The 25,703-nt window shown below is 36.7% G+C and overlaps 1 protein-coding gene across 2 annotated transcripts in view; it reads right to left on the bottom strand.

Annotated features, from left to right (window-relative positions):
- Nucleotides 1–417: 417 nt before the first annotated feature.
- The window catches only part of CPNE5 (copine 5), a 417,182-nt gene continuing 391,896 nt past the window's right edge, over nucleotides 418–25,703 (bottom strand). For both annotated transcript variants that reach the window (XM_063453199.1, XM_063453200.1), the window contains exon 21: nucleotides 418–1,198. In XM_063453199.1, the coding sequence (XP_063309269.1) occupies nucleotides 1,016–1,198 (183 nt within the window). In that variant the 3' untranslated portion in view covers nucleotides 418–1,015. The remainder of the gene's footprint in view (nucleotides 1,199–25,703) is intronic.

Genomic DNA, 25,703 nt, shown 5'->3' with positions numbered 1-25,703 from the left:
GAGGCAAATTATATTTAGAAAAAACTTGTACATCTCTAACTTAAGTATCTATGGGAACAGAATCATGCAGAGTTACGCAATGATCCAATGACTGCTGTTCATTCATAAAAAATACCACTGAGCAGCACTCATAAATGAGAAGCAGTTAGCAGGTCATTGCACAAGTACCTGTAAATCTGTTTAGAACTGACCCATACAGTAATATTTGTATATGTACCATAAATTCCTTCTGACTAGCAAGAGCGTTTTGGAATGCAACAGCACAGTACTGAAATTAATTGTAGTAGCAGAGTGTTTTGAGTGATCTCAATTATTTTGTGCTTTTTGCTGATATCACTATAAAGGTTGCGTAATGCCTACAATTGAAATGCAAGGTGCTTTAAAATGGTAGTATCTTTATTGTTGCTGTTATTTCCAATTGTAAAAAAAAAAATTATCTCTGAAATGGATTCAAAAAGTGGGTTAACTCCAGCCTGAAGTATCCCTTTAGATGAACATGATCTTTAATGGTGTTTTGGTTTTCTGTATCACTAGTCAATAGATTATATTTTATTATTCTGCCTTTATACATTGAATCCAGTTGAAATTTAGGGAAAGGCCTAACTAAAGGGGTATCATAACAATATCAAAAATTCAAGAATTACAAATAGAACACATTATTAAACATACATTGACCATCATGTGGCCATTAATGGGGAAGACATTAGGTTAGGTCAATGGGTAAGACTACCCTCCTCCCACTTCTTAACTCGTTAAATATCTGTGGAACATTGGAAACACATCTCTGTCCATCAGTCAGAAACCAGCAAGAGAATGGATTTATTCCCTGAACATCATGTCTGCCACTGGCTAGATATAGAAGAAGGGCAAATGTAGGCAAGGGAATGCCAAGGTATTCTCACAGGAGTCAGAAAGAGAGTGGATTTCCTCCCAAGGACCAAGTCAGCTGCTTTAAACAGGTTCCGCTTAAAGACCACATCCACATAAGTATGGAATTGTTCTGGCAAACGTATCATCAGATTTGAGACTGTAGTCCTTCTGGAGTGTATGGAGGAGGCGCTGTACTCGGTTTGATACCTCTCCCCTTCATGTAAGAAATCAGCTGATCTGGAATTTCAGCAAGAACATCTTTTGCAAGGCGTGCCATACTGAGCACATGATTTCCTGTACGGTCAACGTAATCCCGAAAGGGAACAAACTGTAGGGAAAAAAAGACACATAAATTATTGATAATCTTAAAAGGCACAGTTGTGGAAATAACAGGAACAATTGTGGAAATAACATATCTTAAGTGCATTTCATAGTTTTTTTTTCCTGCTTTATTTTCAGCAAATTCAAAACTCTTTGAATGCAACTTTCTGCAGTGACAACTTTGCCCAATTAGACTTGCTCCCTCTTTTCACATAGGAACTCCCTTAAACCTAGATTTTATTTTATTCCTATAGATTCCATTAGAACATTATTATATAAAAGAGTATATAAATATATATATAAAATTTTAAATTAAATCCCCATATTCATTTGTAGAGACATTCTCAATTAATAAAACAACCTCCTCCTATACAAAAAGGAATGTAATCTAATCATCCTAAATAATGCAGCTTCAGTGGTGACCACCAGGAATTCTGCATTATTTAGGATGATTAGATTACATTCCTTTTTGCATAAACCTCTAAAATTATTTCTATTTACAATAAACGACAAATTTCAAAGTCAATATTGAGACAAAATGGTAGTAATGTTCCTAAACTGAAAATCCATTTCATCTCACATTGACCCATCTTCTTAATTAAATCACTCCCCCCTCCTCCTTCTCGTTTGTCATAATTAATTGAATACCCATAAAACGGAGTTTAGTGGGATCTTGGTTATGTTTCTGTTTAAAATGTAGTGAGAGACTATGTTTCTCAAATCCGTTTTTTATGTTTCGAACATGTTTCCACATATCCTACTCCACACGTGCATTATATTAAATAAATTACCTTTTTAGAGTGACGAGTGATCAAGCCCTTAATACAATATGTTTCTGTGTCTCTCTGAGGATTTGTAAATTAATTTAAAAATATTTTCTTGTTTCCCATATTTCTACAGGCCCCACATATACCACATCCATAGAAACCAATAGGTTAATTAAACTTACTTTGTTTAGTTACTGTATGGCTAATATGGTTCCGTACCAAGTTATCCTTCAAATTTGGTACTCCTCTGTATACAATTTTCGGTCTACAATTTAATATTATTAAAATGGGCCAATACTTGTGTAAAATCTTTTTAAGGACATTTCCCTACAAAGATTTTAAAACGATTCTATGGACATTTTCAAATAATGTATTTTTATTATGATTTAGATAATTACCTTTTGGTTTATATATCTTTTATTTGTGTATATTAATAAATAGTTTTTTTTAGTTCCATCCACTACCTGATTCTCAAGAAGGGTGGTGTCCCCTTTACAGACACCTAAGTGATTATACTCCGAGCCAGGTTTCAGTGGCGCTGTAAATGGTGAGCTATAATTTGCATTAATTCTTTTCACCATCTGAATGCATAGACATCCTACACCCATAGCTTTTTTTTTTTTTTTTGCTTTCTATCTATTTCTACGTCCTAAGGATATATCGTGGGGAAGTGATGAGGTATGGTGTCACCATACAACACATATGCTGTTGTGATTTGAGCCTGTCCCCTTGAGGCTCTCTTCCATGTGAGTTGGCACACTCTCACTTACATACCATTGCACTTTGTTATATGGACTTACACCATATGGCCATTTCTCTTTTCTTACATGTTTATACATCTATTTAATTATGACTGCATTTGGGGTAAGTGTAACACTAACACAACCCTACTACTGTGTTTTGTGTGTATAAATTATTTTTAGTGGGTGAGAGAGATACTCACTAGAGTGTGTAGCACCTTCTCTATTTTTTTCTATTTTTTATATACTGAAGTGCACTATACACAGTTATTTGTTTTGATTGTGATTTATACAGTTGCAAGAAAAAGTATGTGAACCCTTTGGAATGATATGGATTTCTGCACAAATTGGTCATAAAATGTGACCTGATCATCATCTAAGTCACAACAATAGACAATCACAGTCTGCTTAAACTAATAACACACAAATAATGAAATGTTGCCATGTTTTTATTGAACACACCATGTAAACATTCACATTCCAAAGGGTTCACATACTTTTTCTTGCAACTGTATCTCTGCTAGGACAGAGCTTTTAATGTGTCTTACTTCACATAATCCTCATTCATATTGTCAGTAAACATGTTTTTGAAGCTAAATGTTCTTACAAATATCTACTATGTACTTTTAGTTTTGCTAGGGCAGAGCTTTTTATGTATTTTGTTCCTTATTATTGAAATTTTTGACATTTGTATGCAGATATAGACTTCAAATGTAATATATATAATATAAAGTTAGTCCTTTGGATCTCATAAGTATACATACAGAGATACAATTTAAAACAAATTCAGTGATTTCACTTTGTTGCAAATAAGTTAAATACTGTTACAAAATATGTATATTACAGTGTCTATAAATAAAAATAATAATATATACTAGTGCTTGGCCAGGAGCAGTGTAAAGAAAGATACACTGCTCTAGTTAAAAAAAACAAAACAAAAAAAAAAACATAAAATCTAAGTAACACATATAAAATCTTAAATAATCACTAGAAGAAAAATAAGTTAAAAATATAAAATTATTATATTTAAAAGATAGAGAATCATATATAAATGTACCATAAATAAAAACATTCCTATGTAGGGTTCATAAAATATTGATTAATTCCAGTTCTGCGTTTAAACCAAAAGGGACTAGGGTTTTATGGTTAAAAATCCAGAACATTTCCTGATTTGTCAATTTTTTTATTAAATCATCTCCTCCCCAAGGTAGTTTAATCAATTGTATGCCCCAATAATTGAGGGTGTTAGGGTTACTATCATGACGCTTCATAAAATGTTTCAATAAAGTATGGTTCACAAACATTATTTTTATATTGTATACATGTTCTCTCAATCTTGTTTTTAACATTCTCCTAGTTTGCCCCACATACTGGAGACCGCATCCACACTCTAGCAGGTAAATTACCAGTTTTGAGTGACATGTGATGCAGTCTTTGATCTTATAACTTTTTTTTGTCCTATAGGAGTAAAAACTTGTAATTTTCCTAAATGGTGGTCCTGTCGTTTTGCAGATATTACACTGTCCACCTGTGTAGAAGCCTTTTTTTCAATAAGGAATTGTCTTTCAGGCTCGGGAGGTTTAAGACTATGGACCAATTTTTATTTGATTGTGCTCCTCTAAAAATAATTTTAAGTTAAAACGTGGGCACAATGCTTAGCAGCAGAAAAAGGTTATATGACGTCAGATGTAGTATAGTAGACAATGTATATACAATGTATATGTATATACATATGTGGGATGCATCAACCATTGCAGGGAAGCAGGGACAATAGGAAAAGGTGAAATAAAGAAGGGAAGTACCCTACAGGCACTGCCTGCAAGCATAGAAGCTGATAATGTCTGTCATCAGTGCACACTGATGACAGTGCACGCTGGTGTAATTCTTTCCACAATATTGACATTAAAGGACCACTCTAGTGCCAGGAAAACATACTCGTTTTCCTGGCACTAGAGTGCCCTGAGGGTGCCCCCACCCTCAGGGACCCACTCCCGCCGGGCTCTGGGGGGAGGAAGGGGTTAAACTTACCTCTTTCTCCAGCGCCAGGCGGGGAGCTTTCCTCCTCCTCTCCTTCTTCCTTGCGACGTCATCGGATGAATGCGCATGCGCGGCAGGAGCCGCGCTCGCATTCAGCCGGTCGCATAGGAAAGCATTTACAATGCTTTCCTATGGACGCTTGCGTGCTCTCACTGTGATTTTCACAGTGAGAAGCACGCAAGCGCCTCTAGCGGCTGTCAATGAGACAGCCACTAGAGGTTTAGGAGGCTGGATTAACCCTCAGAGAAACTGCTATGTTTATAAAAAAAAAGGGTTAATCCTAGAGGGATCTGGCACCCGGACCACCTCATTAAGCTGAAGTGGTCTGGATGCCTAGAGTGGTCCTTTAAGCAGCCTAGAACAGAGTTCCAAATACCCCCTGGCAGAAACACTGCACATACAGATTCCTACTAATATGACCACTTCTAAAAGCCAGTAATAATAGCATTGGGCAGACAAAATAAGACCCAAAATAGGACTCTAATTTTCCAGCTGTGTGTTCACAAAAAGTGCAAATGGAAACTATTGCAAATCTAAAAAGCATAGTGGTTTCTGTCTGTGCATGCGTCAGAATCTATCTTAGTAAGTGTGTGCATTGATTTGTGTCAGCGAATGTGTAAGTGTGTACAGGTCTGTATCTGTGCCAAAGAGTAAGTCTGTACGGGTCTGTGTCAATGTATGTGTGTGCAGACCAGTGTGTCAGTTTTTTATGTGTATAGGTCAGTCTCTGTACTTCAGTGAGTGTGTGTATATTTGTTTTTGATTCAGTGTATTTGTGTCAGTGTGTGTATGGTCACTGTTTGTGTCTGTGAATGTATGCGCATGTGTGAGTTTATGTCAGGGAGTGTATGCATGTTTCAGTGTGTAAGTCAGTGTATATCCCACCAACGAGGTCAGGTATGTCACTGACAAGGTTATTTACTAAAGTAAGAATTCAAAGTGAATTCTAATTTAAGGTCAAAATAGCCAAACTGCAATAATTCTCCAAGTCAGCTAAACTTTCAGTTTGGCTACTCTGGCCTTAAATTTAATATCCACTTTGCATTTTCACTAGAGTAATAAAAAACCTGAAGGTATTGTTCCGAAGTCGGTGGGTTTTTGGTACTATGGAAATCTAATGTTTTGTGGGGAAAGGATTAGGGGGCACAAGTAAAAAACTTATACCTGGCCACCTCATGAGTTTGCTATACTTCTGTTCATTATAACAATATGGACACCCTGGAACAACTCTTCCAGATATGATTACATGCAGCAAACTGTGCACCAAATTAGGTCTTCAGTCTTGGTAAAGGCACCCAGACCACTTCATCTTATTGAAGTTTTATAGGTGCAGTGCCCCGGTTCATTTAACCCAGCAATGTAAAACATTGCAGTGTCAGAGAAAGGGTTAATCCACCTCTAGTGGCTTTCTTCCAGATAAGAAAACATTAGCATTAGTTATACAGGTTTGTATTCATAACTCTATAGTGTTCCTTTTACATCAATGATAACAATTAGTTTGATCATTAACAGCTTGATAAATCAGAATTAGACTTTAAAAGTATGGGGTAGAGTCAAAGACATAAAAAATTGAAACGGACAAGAGAATATTGGATATGAAGCATGTTGCATGATGGAAATAAGTGAACAATGTAAGTACTTGAATGAAAAAGCAGAAGCAGGTGCCCAATGATTTTGCATTTTAATGGTGATTTTTCAATGTCTTGAATAGCCTAGAGCTATGTAGATATAATTGATATAAGCTAATTTGAGAAGGTAATCCCGGTTCTGACTGCTCACACAATAGGTTTCTAATCATAAAAGAAAAATGGATTAATAGTGTCAAACAGTGACATTTCCACAGGCCTGTCAGTAAATAAATGGCAATTTGGTATTGTTACACATAGAATAACAGAATTATAACAGATTATAAAAAATAAGAATGCATCCACAAGTCCTCCTGCTGCAAACACTATATGCACAAATGTTTTTATGAAAAATCAAAGATCAACCCAATTATCTCTACCTGAAAATTACTACATTTATTTCCAAGCGTTCTGACATGACAATCGTTTTGCTATAATCGAACATCAGTGATCTGCTCTATATTAGCTGATATATAATTGGTTGTTATTTGGGCTCCTGAGCAAATAATTTGCCTGTTTCAACTAATGAATGTACTTGTATCTGTCAAAGGTGGATCACATGGCCCCCTAAAGCTGGCTGTGGATCTGCCAGCAGGGGGACTGTCTAAAATATTAGACAGTCCCCCTGCTGGTAGGAGGTGTAAAAAAAAAATATTAGACAGGTTATAAAATAAAATAAATGCATTTTTATATTTATAATATATACATATATATTATATATATATAATATATATGTATATTATATATATTTAACGTCATACATACTGTATTTTAATACTAATATTAGTATATATATTAGTATTAAAATACACTTAGAATGACGTTACATATATATAATATACATATATTATATATATAATAGATATATACACATATATTATATATATAAATACGTATAATTACAATAATAAATAAATAAAATAATAATTTCATTCTAACTGTATTTTGTTATTAATATATATATATTGGAAACAGAATACACTTAGAATGACATTCTATATATATCTATCTATATATAAAATGCAAATAACCGCAAATATATATATATAGATAAATACATATAATTACATAAAAGATTACATTAGTATACACGTAGAATTTAAATACCTATAAATGCATATATATTAAAATTCTACGTGTATATTTAAGTAATCTTTTAACATAATTAGGTGATTTGATTAATTAAAATTTGATTGACATACCTGACAACACAGGGAGAAAGTGCTGAGAATTTAATTTGCAAGCACTATATTTGACCCTGTAACTCTCCAAGACAACATAAAACCTGTACATGGGGGGTACTGTTTTACTCGGGAGACTTCGCTGAACTCAAATATTAGTGTTTCAAATTGGTAAATTGTATTACAACGATGATATTTTAAGTAAAAGTGACATTTTTTGCATTTTTTACAAATGAACGGCACTTTTATGGACTATATTATTGTTGTAATATGTTTTACTGTTTTAAAACACTAATATTTGTGTTTAGTGAAGTCTCCCGAGAATAACAGTACCCCCCATGTACAGGTTTCATGGTGTTTTGGAAAGTTAGAGAGTCACATATAAGGCTTGCATTTCATTTTTTTGACATTGAAATTTGCCAGATTGGTTATGTTGCCTTTGAGAGCGTATGGTAGCCCAGGAATGAGAATCACCCCCATGATGGCATACCATTTGCAAAAGTAGCCAACCCAAGGTATTGCAAGTGGGGTATGTCCAGTCTTTCTTAGTAGCCACTTAGTCACAAACACTGGCCAAATATTCGTTTTTTGCTTTTTTAACACAAAAACAAATATGAACGCTAACTTTGGCCAGTGTTTGTGACTAAGTGGCTACTAAAAAAGACTAAACATACCCCACTTTCAATACCTTTGGTTGTCTACTTTTTCAAATGGTATGCCATTATGGGGGTAATTCTCATTGCTGGGCTACCACACCGTCTCAAAGGTAACATTACCAATCTGGCAAATTTCTATTTGAAAATGGAACGTTCTATATTTGACCCTGTAACTTTCCAAAACAACATAAAACCTGTTAATGGGGGGTACTGTTGTACTCGTGACACATCGCTGATTACAAATATGTGCATTTTTGTGCAGTAAAACAGTATTATGACATTCACAGCTAAAATGTCAGACGGAAATACAAATGTAAAAAAAAATCTTATATTCTCACATTTTTTTACAATTTTATTCATAATGAATTATGTTCCATATATGAATAGTTAATGATAAATTAAAGCCCTGTTTCTCCTGAACAAAATGATATATAATAAGTGTGGGTGCATATAATATGAAAGAGGGGAACTACGGGTGAACAGACATATAGCGCAAATTCTAGTTTTTGTTTACGTTTTGTTTTGATCAGAACGTGCACTATTGAATCCGTCCTGAAGGGGTTAAGAGATATATTGCACTATTTGTTTTTTTTTCTGCTTTCTTTTATAAACCATTACGAAGTGGAGGTCTACCTAACAATATTGTAAAGGAACCAGTTACCAGAAAGACCACCACCTTTTTACTGTACTTCGAATTGTATCTTGTTACTTGGTATCCCATCACATTTTTATTTTATATTACACTGTAGTTTTGTTTCACGTTTGTGTTTTTATTATTGTATTTTTTATTATCTGGAGACACCCTTGGTTGGCGCACCCTACATTTTTGCTCTGTTTTATCCTCTAATTGTTTTAAAGGGTTTTTAGAGGAATCCCTTTTTAGCTAGTGCTGCCTTGCCATTTTAGATTAATTATTAAGCGCTGTTTTTTTTTTGTAGCAATATTTGGGAAAGAAGGAAGAGATCTCACATACATGTTATAGTGTGATATGTCTCGAAATACTCTTGTTAGTGCAATATTTCATCTAGTTTAAATAGTGTATCACACAGTACCTCCCCCCCCCCCTCCCCACCCCCCCTCCCACCGGTTGCTTGTTTGTGTTTATTTCTGTAGATATATTTATTTGGTTGTTGTAAGAAGACCTAGAGGAGTCTTAATATATCTACTATATTTGGTGTATACAGGTAATTTATATATTTATTCTTACATCTGCTCCCACTGGTGTAGTTTTGGGGTGTTTTATTTTACTTTATTTTGTAAAATCCAGACATGTTTTATGGACTGCAAAGGAGGATAAGCACTGGGGAGAAGTATAATAAATAGCCCAAATAAGCAGGAAATTACATGGTAAAAATGTAATGGCATCCATCACTTTAGAAAAAGAAAACAAAGAAGATGTGATTGCTTGTAGGAAGATTGTTATAGCAGAGACTGGCAGGGGGAGTTTACATCAGAAGGTTATTTTTCTTCTATAATGATTAGGTTGAACAAACCTCCGATGAACAAGGAGATTGATATAGAGCAGGGGTCCTTAAACTCCGGCCCCCCAGATGTTGCTGAACTATAACTCCCATGATTTTTTGAATTACATAGATAGCCAGAAAATCATGGGAGTTTTAGTTCAGCAACATCTGGGGGGCCGGAGTTTGAGGACCCATGATATAGAGGAATTCTGCATTTCCAAGGTTAAAGCAAAATGATATATATGCGATGTTGAAAATCTGTAATAATTAACATCAGATATCTAGGAAAAATAACAAAGTGTAAATAAGAAGCCAAGCATGACAGAGAAGTTAGAGGTTATGTTTTCACACATAGAATAGAACACACTTGAAAACTAGAGAAATCTCAATGTATGCTTCCTCTTAAAATATTTTATAAATAAATAATAAGGAAGAAAAAGGATATTGTGACAAATGCTCCTTCGGACGAACATTTGCCACGAACTCCTGGATGAGTGTGTAAACTGGCCTCCTGCCCACCGACTATGGTCCAGGTCAGAGACACTGTTCGGGAGTAACCCTGTCCTGCTACCTGAGAGCAAGGCGGAGCACCCGTATTACAGTCACAAAAGCTCCTGAAAATTAACCAGCAAAAGCATCAAACTCCCTGGAACTATTTTGGACATAGGACCACGTGTGCGGCCGGTCAGAACTTTAACACAGTGGCGTTTCCCCTACACTGCCTGGATCTAAGCGCTATTTGGATGTGTATTATTTGTGGGGTTACTGTATATTTTTGTGATGTTTTGGGGTATTTTTATGTTTTATGTTTTTGGGTTTGCCTCTGTTCCTGGTAGATAATTAACTTACCTGTCTTTAACACAATTATCTCCCAGGCCCACAGATTCCTGTGAGGGGCTTGTGTTGAATACAATGGAGAAACCCTGCTGGGGTCTGTGCATAAAAGGCAGAGTTTGGCTCATTAAAATCAGTTGTACTCCCAGAACTAGAAAACTAGAAGATTTCGTCTAAGGCAAAGGAAAGGTTTTTTTACTGTAAGAACAATCAGGATGTGGAATTCTCTGCCTGAAGAAGTGGTTTTATCAGAGTCCATACAGATGTTCAAACAGCTACTAGATGCATACTTGCAAAGACAGAATATTCAAGGATATAATCTTTCAATGTAGGGTAATAACTGCTTGATTCAAGGATAAATCTGACTGCCATTCTGGGGTCAATAAGGAATTTTTTGTCCTAGCTTGTTGCAAAATTGTGCTTCAAACTGGGGTTTTTTTTTTTTCTCTTTTGGATCAACAGCAAAAAACAGGTGTGAGGAAGGCTGAACTTGATGGACGCAAGTCTCTTTTCAGCTATCTAACTATGTAACTATGTAACTATGTAACTATGTAACTATGTGTTTCCTAGTTACTGGGAGGGGAAAGGGCTAATCACTGCTCAGCACCTTGTTCCAGCTCATGGAGGATTCAGAGGAGAATGTCCTTGTAAGGATTACAGCTCCCAGGACCTTGTCTCGTCCAGTCCATGGGAGGGAAAAGAGCTAGTCCCCTATCCTGTTCCAGGACAGAGAGGCTACAGGAGGACCCCAGTCAAGCCACAGTGACTGGGGCAGAAGTGCTGAGGTTTTCCTCGGTTCCAGCTAGGAAGTGATCCTTGGCAGAGGTATCCAGTGGGAGTACAGGGAGCTCCGCTACAGATATGTTCCTATGTATGGCTGTCTCTCTCTTGTTATATGCTAATTAAGTCAGATCAACTATATGTAATATGATCATTTTCAAATAAGTTCAAAATCATATAGTGTAAAAATTCAAAGGCAGGATAGCATAACACTGACACATAACAGTTAGATAACAAAATCAAAACCCTAAATGCCTAAATGAGAGGACATATTCTAAGAAACATAATATAGATATAAATTCTCTCTGTATGCACCCAAAATTGTCGATGTTCAAAAATTACTATAGTCAAGACTGTTGGATAAAAAAGTGCTGCCAAGTGTGTTGTATGACAGAGCCGCCACCAGAAATTTTGGGGCCCCTAACTCAGCTCAGGGTCTGGGCCCCCTGGGGCCGGCCTCCAATCCCGCCCACAGGGTCCGCCTCCAAATCCCACCCACAGGAATACACACAGACACAAAAACACACACTGATACAAAAGGACACAGACACACACACACAAAAATACATACTAACAGACACACATACTGAAACATAAATACACGCATATAGGCATACGTACTGACACACACATACTGAGACATACACACATATACAGACACACAGGCATACATAGTGACAGATAGACACATACTAACATACATACAGACACACATGCATGAGGACTTACACATACATACACTGACATTACATACATACACACAGACATACATTAATTCATACTGGCATACATACCTTTATTATCTTAGCATAAGCAAGTGTGACCAAGTCTATAAAAGCCACAGTTTGCCGGTCTGAAGCATTCCATGGTGGAAAGACATAAGCAATGATCTTGGAGCCGATCGTCAATCGGATAAGTAATATATTTGCCGCAGACGTACTAGGTACGTCCACGGTCCTTAAGGACCATTTTTTTGTTGGACGTACATAGTACGTCCGCGGTCCTTAACCCCTTAAGGACAGAGCTTCAGAAACTTGTCTTTCACTTAATGACAACGGCATTTTTTGCATTTTTTGCTATTTGCGTTCAACTGCAATTTGCATTTTACTAATTTATTGCACCGACACATATTATATACCGTTTTTTAAAGGACAGAAAGGGCTTTAATTTGATGTAACACATATATATATATATAAATGCTTATTTATTATAAAAAAAATACAGAAATATGCAAAAAAAATAATTTTTGTGTGTTTTTTTACAGTTTTTGCAATAATAATGTGTACATAATTAGTGCAGGTTAAGGAAAGTAATTAAAAATAAATTCATTTAGTTGTTCTGAATTACAGAATATATAATGTGTCTGGGATTTTAAGTTTTTTTTGGTAGTTACAGGTCACAAAGCACAAGGAGTAAAATAAACTTTTTATGTGGAGCGATTTTAGAATTTGGTATGTTTGTCTTGTAAGCCTAATAGCCATAAAAGAAAACAAAATTGCCACACAAAAGTATATATTTATATAAAGTAGACACCACAGGCTATTTACCTAAGGTTGTTTTGACACTTTCTACGTAGCCATTTCACCGCCAACCTCTGCTAAATATTGGAGTAAAATTGTGTTTTTTGGGGGTTCTCGCACACAAACTTATAACAAAGAACTTCTCATGTGTATTTTGTAAAGTTGGTGTGTGCTATTCCTGTACAAAGTTTTATTATGTGTTTAGTTACTTCTGCTGAGTACAACGGTACCCCCATTGTATGTCTTTGGCACTATTTCGTGAAGCTACAGTGCCATATAGGAGACCTGTCCTTTTCAGTATTCACAGTAGAATTTTGAGAGACGGATTTAATGAGCCTATGCTTCCATTTGGGGTATTATAGTAGTTTGACTGTTCAAAAAAACCCCACAAAGGCCTACCATTTGTAAAAGTAGACACTCCAGGGTATCTCATAAGGTGCATATTGTGCCTTAACATGCCCCCATTTTTTTACCATTACATGCCAAAGTATGTGGTAAAAAATAATTTTGTGCATATTTTACATACGGATTGCATTTTTGCTGGGCATTTTGTATATTTCATGTGTGCCACTAAGTTCAAACCCCCCAAATTATGCTCAGCTAAGTCTTCTGAGTAAAAGGACACCCCCATTGTATGTCTATGGCACTATTTCGTGAAGCTACAGTGCCATACAGGAGACCTGTCCTTTTCAGTATTCACAGTAGAATTTTGAGAGACGGATTTAATGAGCCTATGCTTCCATTTGGGGTATTATAACAGTTTGACTGTTCAAAAACACCCCACAAAGGCCTACCATTTGTAAAAGAAGACACTCCAGGGTATCTCATAAGGTGCATATTGTGCCTTAACATGCCCCCATTTTTTTACCATTACATGCCAAAGTATGTGGTAAAAAATAATTTTGTGCATTTTTTACATACGGATTGCATTTTTGCTGGGCATTTTGTATATTTCATGTGTGCCACTAAGTTCAAACCCCCCAAATTATGCTCAGCTAAGTCTTCTGAGTAAAAGGACACCCCCATTGTATGTCTATGGCACTATTTTGTGAAGCTACAGTGCCATATAGGAGACCAAGCCATATCAGTTTTGACCGAACTTTGAATTTTGATGCCGGGCCTATGTGCAATTTCCAAGCATCTTTGCAGGTTTTAAATTCAAACTACCCCACAAAGGCCTACCATTTCTTAAAGTAGACACCCCAGGGTATTTCAAAAGGCATATTTTGAACCTTAGCGTGGGATAAATTTTCCGCTAGCTTGTACCAGGTGTAGTGGTTATAAGCGTTTTTTTCTGCCTTTTTGACACACAAAGTGAGTTTGCACAGTATATTTTGCAGACCATATGTGTACTACCACTGTATAATACTTCATATTTTGCTCAGCTATGTCTGCTGAGTACAAAAATACCCCCGTATGTACCTTTGCCAGGTATATGTGGACATCGGAGGGGCACATTTGGGACACAGCCATTCCATTTTTTTTCAAATTTTGAATTTTTACGCTGTGCCCATGTCCCATTTTAGAGTATTTTACCAGGCTATATAATCCAAATACCCCATAAAGCCATACCATTTCTTAAAGAAGACATCCCAGGGTATTTCAAAAGGCATATTTTGAACCTTAGCGTGGGATAATTTTTCCGCTAGCTTGTACCAGGTGTAGTGGTAATAAGCGTTTTTTTCTGCCTTTTTGACACACAAAGTGAGTTTGCACAGTATATTTTGCAAACCTTATGTGTACTACCACTGTATAATACTTCATATGTTGCTCAGCTATGTCTGCTGAGTACAAAAATACCCCCGTATGTACCTTTGCTAGGTATATGTGGACATCGGAGGGGCACATTTGGGACACAGCCATTCCATTTTTTTCAAACTTTACATTTTTACGCTGTGCCCATGTCCCATTTTAGAGTATTTTACCAGGCTATATAAACCAAATACCCCATAAAGCCATACCATTTCTTAAAGAAGACATCCCAGGGTATTTCAAAAGGCATATTTTGAACCTTAGCGTGGGATAATTTTTCCGCTAGCTTGTACCAGGTGTAGTGGTAATGAGCGTTATTTAATGTATTTTTTTACTTTTTAAAACTTTTTTTACTTTTTAAAACTATTTTTTAAACTTTTGTTTTGATTATTCATTTTTTTAAAGTTTCCTAAACTTTCGTAAAACTTTTTTTTTTACAGATTTAACATTTTTCTAAGCTTTTTTTTTTACGTTAACCCCTAACTAGCAGTAAGCAGCACTAACAGTAAATTCCCCATTTTCCCATAACTCCCACCCACCCCAGCTAGCAAAATATTTAATTATACAATATTTAAATTAGTTAATTAAATAAATTTAACCCCTGAGGGTTAAAAAATAAATAAAAGTTAATCGTCAGGGGTTAAAAAAAAAAATTAGAACAGTATAATACTGTGATCTGTATTTTGATCACTGTAGGCAGTGATCGACTGGCAGGGAAGGGGTTAATTTTTATTTGGACTGGGTAAAGGGTTTATTTTTTTAATTTTTTACTTAAATGTTATTAAAACTTTTTTTTAACTTAATTTTTTAACTTTTTAAAGCTTATTTTTAAACTTTTTTTAACGTTAACCCCTAGTTAGCGTAATACTAAATCCCCCAATTCCCCACTAACTTCCACCCTCCCCAGCTAGCTAAATTTATAATTTTAAAATATTTAAATTAATTAATAAAATAAATTGAACCCCTGAGGGTTAAAAAAAAAAAAGAATTAACCCTCAGGGGTTAAAAAAAAAATCAGATCTTAGTAAAATGTAATCCCTGCCAATTGCTCACTGTAGTCAGTGATCAATTGGCAGGGAAGGGGTTAATTTTTTTATTAAAATGGGTAAAGGGGGGTTAAAGGGGGGTGGGATTTTAATTTTACCATTTTTTTTTTCCACCAGGGGGCAGGATCACTGAAGATCCGTCTCCCTGCACTTCACACAGAACCAGGAAGTGCAGGGAGGCGGAGGTGAGTATAGAGAGCACATGTGCCCGCTCAGACATGCTGTCAGAGCGGGCACATGTACTCTGACAGCCCGATCCGGTGCTCCCGGTCTGCCTCTAATGCAGAGGCAGACCGGAGCACCATTAACCCCACGATCGCCGCGATTGCGGCGATCTGGGGTTAATTTTAACGGGTGACGGACGAGGTCCGTCACTCGTCATTAACGCATTCCCCTGAGTGACGGACCTCGTCCGTCACTCGTCGTTAAGGGGTTAAGGAGTTCAAACAGCAACTAGATGCATACTTGCAAATACAGAATATTCAAAGATAGAATTTTTCAATGTAGGGTAATAGCTTCTTGATCCAAGGATTAATCTGACTGTTATTATGGGGTCAAGAAGGATTTGTTTTTCCTAGTTTGTTGCAAAACTGAAAGTGCTTCAAACTGGGATTTTTTTGCCTTCTTTTGGATCAACAGCAAAAAACTAATGTGAGGAAGGCTGAGCTCGATGGATGCAAGTCTCTTTTCAGCTGTGAAACTATGAAAAAAAAAAGAGTTACATCTCAGACTCTAAAGGCCTCAGTTAGCATGTTAAATATTACATTTCATGACAGTTCAATTAGAACAATACTGAACAAGTATGGCTTATTAGGAAGGGTTGTCAGGAGAAAGCTTCTTCTCTTTAAAAATAACATGGCAACATGGCTTAGGTTTGCAAAGTTGCATCTGAACAAACCATAAGACTTCTGGAACAATGTCCTTTGGAAAGACCAAAGCGGAGATGTTTGGCTATAATGCACAGTGCCACATTTGGCGAAAACCAAACACAGCATATCAGTACACTCATACCCAGGGCCGCCACCAGAAATTTTGGGGCCCCTAACTCAGCTCAGGGTCTGGGGCCCGCCTCCAAATACCGCCCACTGGGTCCACACACAGACACAAACGCACACACTGATACAAAAAGGACACAGATACATACTAACAGACACACATACTGAAACAAACATACACGCATACAGGCATACATACTGACACACACATACTGAGACATACACACAGGCATACATAGTGACAGACAGACACATACTAACATACATACAGACACACATGCAAGAGGACATAAAGACACATACATACATACAGACACCGACATACATACATACACACACACACACATTCATACATACAGACACTGACATCCATACACACATACATTCATAATGGCATACAGACATACACAGACATACATTCATAATGGCATACAGACATACATACATACATACAGACTGACATACATGCATATATACAGACATACTGACAGACATACATGCATACAGACATCCATACACACATACACACGTTCATAATGATATGCAGACATAGATTCATACTGACATACAGACATACATATATACATACATAGATATACATACCTACATACATATGGACAGACATACATGCATGCAGACAGACATACATACACAGACATACACAGACAGACATACATACACAGACAGACATACATGCATCCAGGCACACAGACATACATGCATACAGACAGACATACACGCATACAGACAGACAGACATAGACATACAGACAGACATGCATGCATCCAGACAGACATACATACACAGACATACATGCAGACAGACAGACATACATACACATACATGCATACAGACACACAGACATACATACAGACAGACAGACATAGACATACACACAGACATACATACATACATAGACATACATGCATACAGACATACATACATAGACATACATGCATACAGACATACACATACAGACATACATACATAGACATACATACACAGACAGACAGACATACATGCATACAGACACACACATACAGACAGACACAGACATACAAGGTAGGTGTCTACTCTGCCATAGTGCAGACCTTGTGAGGTGCCCTATGGGTGCCAGCTGACCGGCTCTTGGTTCCCTGTGACGGGCAGAACACAGAGGACCTGGTTGCACGCTCAACTTTAGCGACCCCTATTGTTCCACCACTGGATCCAGCACAGAGGCCTATAATTGGTATATTCCCTGGCACACACTTTCCGTTTTACAAGCTGTTTTTTCTTATACCCTCCCCCCCCCCCCCCCCCCCCCCCATCCCACCCCCCAGAAAAATGCAGGGAAAAAATATGCATGGATATATCTACTAAATTGTTAAAAATAATAAAAGGAATCGTTAAAAAATAAAAACATGTTTTAACTGACTCCAACCATGCAATATGGGGAAAGATTAGCTTTTTATGAAATTTTGCAATCTATCTTTTGTATCTACTGAAAATGAAACCTTGAAAAAAAAACACTACACATTATATGTTCTATGGAACCTGTTGGAGAGGAGCTGATTTTATTATATGAAGAATATTTTCAGGTCCTCAAACTAAAGTTTTCAAGACACTGAAGTATTTTACTTACACAAACCCCAACAAGCCATATGAGCTGCATGTTGATGCCAGCTTGGAAATACTTTGAAAGGTGGGACTTCATAAACAGGGCTATTTAAGAAAGTGTTAATTGTCAGGAATTAAACGTGAATTTAAAATTTTAGGTCAAAATAGTCAAATCTTTTAAAAAGTCAGTTATTTTTAGTTTGGCTATTTTGGTCTCATACTTGATATTCACTTTGAATTTATTTTGAATTCCCCACAATTCTCACTTTAGGGTTGACCACCGTAAGAATATGTAGATCACTGCACGTCTTATATGTAAGCTGACATTGTACCTTACTCACACTGATCATTACATACCCCTTAATTAATATATATTTTAATCTTGACTAAGCTTTATGGAATGGGACACCATTGTGTGGAAACCATGTCCAACTATAGGTTGGAGGTAATGCTATAAGCTTGTATTACATACTGCCCTTGATGAGGTGAGTTGGAAGAGATTTATGGAACGGAGAGAGACCTTGTGCCAGACACATGTCATGAATTATAATAATAAAATAAATTTAATTGTGGAACAGCAGGAGGTTTAGGATTAAAATCTCTTAGCTGGCTAGTTAATGCAAACTAACAAGACCTACTGGTTTTTATATTGAAGATTTTCATAGCCACATACTGACCCTACATACCCATACAGCCATTTGAAGGCAGTAAAAAGTTTATATTACCATGCTATGAAAAAATATTTGCACCTCCTTAATTTCCTTTATTTTTGCACATCTGTCACTCTTAATGTTTTCAGATTGTCATACAAAATGTAACATAAGACAAACAACACCCAGGTAAGCATAAAATATAATATTTAAATTTTATGTTTATTACTTAAGAAAAAAAACTCTAATTGTCACTGTGAGCGTAGCCATTGTTGGGAGTACAGACACTTGTCACTAACCGACCGGGTTCCGTTCCAACGGCCCGGTCATAGAACAAATTGGTCGGTAAGTGAGGGATTTAAGGAATTCCCTGTTCTGGTGCGTTTCGTCTGTGTTCGGGGAAATTTCACCGAATATAGATTAGAGGAATTCCCTGTTCTCGTGCGTTCGTCTATGTTCGAGGAAGTTTCCCTGAACATAAACATGAGCACCAGAGCAGGGAATCCCCACTATGGCTCGCACTCTTATGCCTGGTCGTAAGTGCAAGCCGTCGTAAAACAGGTAGGTCGCTAAATGAGCACCACCTGTATACCTATTTGTTGAAAGTATAGCTAGTGTTAAAAGTGCAGCTATTGCTGGGAGTGAAACTATTATTGGATTGCAGCTAACACTTGAAGTATAGCCAATGCCTTAAATGTTCTCCATGCTCACCGCTGCATACCATGTACATCTCAGAAAACTCCCTTCTGTTATCTATCACCCTCTAAGCTCCTATTTTATACTAATTTTTGTGTGACAATTAGTGGGATTTTCTGCCCTTGCTATTGTCCTCACAGTTTCTTCTCCACTGGATCTATCTTTACCTTTTTCTCATCTCTGCCTACAATCATCAGTAAGCCAAGTTTAGAAAACTGTTTTCAAACTTGCAGTCAGTCTTAAATTATTAGCCCATCATTCACAATCTTATTTTGTGCAAGTAAACCTTTGGGAAAAATAAAACCATAGTGCATCAAATATTTATTTTTTAAATTGTGTGTATCTTATGGGATACAGTGCAATCTACAGTTTTTACAAACCTGGGCCTGAACAAATCAGTGCAATATATCTTTTGTGAAAAGAAAAAAAAGGAATGTGCTTTACTTTTTACTTTCCATTTACCCTAATAATTTTTACTTCAAGATTTACTAAATTTTAAAAATACTCTTTGCTGGTTCTTTTTAGAATGCACTTAGAGAGTGTATATACAGCAAATACTTTGTGTTAACACACAGGACTTGAATACATACATACATGCACACACACAGCTCATTTTCCAGCCACCCTCCTGTCTCTTACCTTTTCTTTGCAGGAGGGTGGCTGGGGATGATGGGAGTCAGCGTCGCTCTTTCTTCACTGCCTGGCTCTCCTCTTCACGGCTGTTATGGTTGTCACCCCCTGATGGCGGCCCTGCTCATACCAACTCTCAAGCACGGTGGTGGAGGGGTGATGATTTAAGCATTGCTGCCAAGTTGTACACAAGTGAAAAATGGTTGGGAACCACTGGTCTAGATAGAAAATAGCCATGTATCTTTTTTTTTTGTAGATTGCCTACGAACATCTATGAAGTCTACAGTGTCTTTATAGCTCTTGACCAGGGTGTAGGCAACCTTCAGCACTACAGGTGTTATTGGACTTACAGCCATAATGCTTACAAAGCATCAGGGTTGTATATCTATGAAGAGATACTGATTGACCAGGGCTGTGTTTGACTTGTGCTGGCTCTGCCCCTGATCTGCCTCCTTGACAGTCTCAGCCAATCCTATGGGGAAGCATTGTGATTTTCTCAGACCACGACTTCTGATGATGTCAGCAGACAGCAGGAAAATCAGGGGCAGAGGCAGCAGCTGCAGCCTTAAATACAAGTAAGATGTTACTATATTTATGGGGGGAAAGGGGGGTTGGGGAGGGAGGGTTGGTAGACAGTGTTTTACATTTGTGACCACTTTTGGTCTCCAGTATTTTGCAATTGTGTTGGATCTAGTCAGTATTTGTGAGTTAGCATCTCACTAGTTGGTACTTTTTGTAAGGGACATTTCCCTCCTGGCCATGTATAGTGCCAGTTAGATTTTATTACTATTTATGTATTCTCTGTTCTATTAAAGGTACACATACCCACTATTCTCCCTCTCTGTCTTTTTTTCTTTTTTTTGTTCTCCCCCCCCCCCCTCTATGCAAGTACATCTACTGTAGGGGTATATACTATTGAATGAGCAGGTTTCCACCCTCATACTTGTATGTTTGGTGGCCTTCTAGCTCATTTCTCTCCCTTTTTTTCTGTTTTTAATACGTTTGTGTTCCTGAACGTACAGTGTTTGTTTAATATTACCTGATGTCTTCATGCTTAGTAGTAGTTTTCATGGAGAATAACTATGCTATTTTCTTTTTTCATGTGTCTTTTTGTTGATGTTGAAAGGCACATTAACCCCTTCAGGATGGGTGACGGACGAGGTCTGTCATCCAGGGGATACCCTTAACGACGGGTGACGAACCTCGTCCGTCACGCGGTAAAATTAACCCCAGATCGCCGCAATCGCGGCGATCGTGGGGTTAATGGTGCTCCGGTCTGCCTCTGTATTAGAGGCAGACCGGGAGCACCCGATAGTGCTGCCCCAGCACATGTGCCCACTCTGACAGCATGTCAGAGCGGGCACATGTGCTCAGTATACTTACCTTCCACCTCCCTGCACTTCTGGGTTCACTGTGAAGTGCAGGGAGACGGATCAGTGCTGATCCTGCCCCCTAGTGTAAAAAAAATAAAGTAAATTTAAAATCCCACCCCCCTTTACCCATTTTAATAAAACATTAACCCATTCCCTTCCAATTGATCACTGACTACAGCGATCAATTGGCAGGGATTACATTTTAATATGATCTGATTTTTTTTTTAACCCCTGAGTGTTAATTCTTTTTTTTTTTTAACCCTCAGGGGTTAAATTTATTTTATTAATTAATTTAAATATTTTAAAATTATAAATTTAGCTAGCTGGGGAGGGTGGGGAATTGGGGGATTTAGTGTTAGGCTAACTAGGGGTTAACGTTAAAAAAAGTTTTAAAATAAGCTTTAAAAAGTTAAAAAATGAAGTTAAAAAAAGTTTTAATAACGTTTAAGTAAAAAATTAAAAAAAATAAACCCTTTACCTAGTCCAAATAAAAATTAACCCGTTCCCTGCCAGTCGATCACTGCCTACAGTGATCAAAATACAGATCACAGTATTATACTGTGATCTAATTTTTTTTAACCCCTGACGATTAACTTTTATTTATTTTTTAACCCTCAGGGGTTAAATTTATTTAATTAACTAATTTAAATATTGTATAATTAAATATTTTGCTAGCTGGGGTGGGTGGGAGTTAGGGGTTAACGGTAAAAAAAAAGCTTAGAAAAATGTTAAATCTGTAAAAAAAAGTTTTACGAAAGTTTAGGTAACTTTAAAAAAATTAATAAGCAAAACAAAAGTTTAAAAAATAGTTTTAAAAAGTAAAAAAGTTTTAAAAAGGTAAAAAAATACATTTAATAACGCTCTTTACTACTACACCTGGTACAAGCTAGCGGAAAAATGATCCCACGCTAAGGTTCAAAATATGCCTTTTGAAATACCCTGGGATGTCTTCTTTAAGAAATGGTATGGCTTTATGGGGTATTTGGATTATATAGCCTGGTAAAATACTCTAAAATGGGACATGGGCACAGCGTAAAAATGTAAAGTTTGAAAAAAAATGGAATGGCTGTGTCCCAAATGTGCCCCTCCGATGTCCACATATACCTGGCAAAGGTACATACGGGGGTATTTTTGTACTCAGCCAACATAGCTGAGCAACATATAAAGTATTATAGAGTGGTGGTACACATAAGGTTTGAAAAATATACTGTGCAAACTCACTTTGTGTGTCAAAAAGGCAGAAAAAACGCTTATTACCACTACACCTGGTACAAGCTAGCGGAAAAATGATCCCACGCTAAGGTTCAAAATATGCCTTTTGAAATACCCTGGGATGTCTTCTTTAAGAAATGGTATGCCTTTGTGGGGTAGTTTGAATTATATAGCCTGGTAAAATACTCTAAAATGGGACATGGGCACAGCGTAAAAATTTAAAGTTTGAAAAAAACTGGAATGACTATGTCCCAAATGTGCCCCTCTGATGTCCACATATACCTGGCAAAGGTACATACGGGGGTATTTTTGTACTCAGCTGACATAGCTGAGCAACATATGAAGTATTATACAGTCGTAGCACACATAAGGTTTGCAAAATATACTGTGCAAACTCACTTTGTGTGTCAAAAAGGCAGAAAAACGCTTATTACCACTACACCTGGTACAAGCTAGCGGAAAAATTATCCCACGCTAAGGTTCAAAATATGCCTTTTGAAATACCCTGGGGTGTCTACTTTAAGAAATGGTAGGCCTTTGTGGGGTAGTTTGAATTTAAAACCTGCGAAGATGCTTGGAAATTGCACATAGGCCCAGCGTCAAAATTCAAAGTTCTGTAAAAACTGATATGGCTTGGTCTCCAATATGGCACTGTAGCTTCACAAAATAGTGCCATAGACATTTATTGGGGATGTCTTTTTACTCAGAAGACTTAGCTGAGCATAATTTGGAGGTTTTGAACTTCGTGGCACATATGAAATATACAAAATGCCCAGCAAAAATGCAATCCGTATGTAAAAAAATGCCCCAAATTATTTTTTACCACATACTTTGGCATATAATGGTAAAAAAATGGGGGCATGTTAAGGCACAATATGCACCTTATGAGATACCCTGGAGTGTCTACTTTTACAAATGGTAGGCCTTTGTGGGGTTTTTTTGAACAGTCAAACTGTTATAATACCCCAAATGGAAGCATAGGCTCATTAAATCCGTCTCTCAAAATTCTACTGTGAATACTGAAAAGGACAGGTCTCCTATATGGCACTGTAGCTTCACGAAATAGTGCCAAAGACATACAATGGGGGTACCGTTGTACTCAGCAGAAGTAACTGAACACATAATAAAACTTTGTACAGGTTTAGCACACACCAACTTTACAAAATACACATTTTTTTGGCATTTTACTGTATTTTAAAATAAGTATTTATGTAAATATATGTTACATCAAATTAAAGCCCTTTCTGTCCTTTAAAAAACGGTATATAATATGTGTCAGTGCAATAAATTAGTAAAATGCAAATTGCAGTTGAACGCAAACAGCAAAAAATGCAAAAAGTGCTTGTGTCATTAAGTGAAAGACAAGCTTCTGAAGCTCTGTCCTTAAGGGGTTAAGTAGTATAGAAACCATCAAATACAAGTTATGGTTAGTAATGTTCTAACTATACATCATTTTGTTTCAGGAAAAAAAGTTTATCTAATGATTTTGTTTTGTTTTCACTTTTTGAAATAACAACAATTTCACAAAACTTAAAATTAAGCTGATGATGTTATCATAATTTCAACTGGTACTTGTCATCCATTTCTAAAACGCGTGTTTAACAGCAAATAAATAGTAAAGCAAGATTAGCTTTCACCGCCACAGACAATACAGAACACTAAGGTTTTTTTGTTGTTGTTGTTTTCTTGAATCTGTGTTAAAGTGATTACTAGTTTTTTACTGTAACTTGGCATGGAACAGGATGGATTATTACGGCTGAGTGGAAATATATGTGAAGAAGCTCCACTTCACCACACACATGCAATCACGAAAGACTGATTATATCCAGCTGTGTGCACAGATCAACATCCAGCTTCTTTATTCCCCAGTTGCGTTCTTGAGTCAATTTGCATATGCACAGATTTTATTCATCATCTAAACATTCAGACAATTTATATTCCCTGTGCTCATGTTCCAGGTACCTCTGACGCACTGCAAGTGGTTTTTAAGACTAATTTGCCTATACATTGGAGCACATATCAAGGGGCACTATCCTCTTTTAACCCCTTAAGGACACATGACATGTGTGACATGTCATGATTCTCTTTTATTCCAGAAGTTTGGTCCTTAAGGGGTTAATATCTGAAGACAATCACAATTTTGTTCCTGTTATTATTAGAACAATATAGGACACTTCTCTGATCTCTATCATGTCACTGCTTATATTTTGGAATTGATTTATTTTTACTTCACCCTTGTTTATATTGGTAAATGCATATGAAATTGCACGCTATGCAGTAATAAAACAGAGTAAAATAAATTAATATTTTTGCGCATAAACCTCCAGCTGAATTAAGAGGTACATTGAGACAATGCATAGTGAAACCTTTTTTTTTTTGCTATCTATCCACACAGTTATGACACACTTTGACAGGCAATGTACACTGAGCAACAGAAGAGCTATTCTGGGACTGCAAGGTTTTCTATTGTCCATAAACACAGGCTATGCCTGGGTTGTTTTCTATGCCCTAAACTACAGCAAATAGAAACTCTATCTACCCTCATTGCTACACATCAAAATGTATCAAGAGTGCTGCTGTCAGGATTAGCATTTAGGAAGGAAATTGCAATTTGCATAACGAATGGTTAGAGACAAAACTAAAATAATACAGAAAGCAGAGTGTTAAGAAATTTTGAAAATAACAAAATATATTTACATGAAAAGATATTCCCCAGTTAGACAGATTCAATGTATGGGTAATCTAGAAAAATCGATGACAAATAAGGAAAAATAATCACAGAGCACTTGTAGCAAATTATAATGGTGTGCCAAGAGAAAACATTTATGAAATGATTACAACGGATTTTGCTACTTTTAGCTATGTTTATAGGGACACCAAATCAAATTATAATGGTGAATCGGTGCCTCATCACAACTCGGTTGCCAGAAAAACTGTGTCTGCTTGGACATTACAA

Source organism: Pelobates fuscus, chromosome 1, assembly GCF_036172605.1.
Source record: "Pelobates fuscus isolate aPelFus1 chromosome 1, aPelFus1.pri, whole genome shotgun sequence".
Classification (NCBI taxonomy): Eukaryota; Metazoa; Chordata; class Amphibia; order Anura; family Pelobatidae; genus Pelobates; species Pelobates fuscus.
Note: the sequence above shows the minus strand (reverse complement) of the source record. Positions and strands in the feature narration are given on the sequence as shown.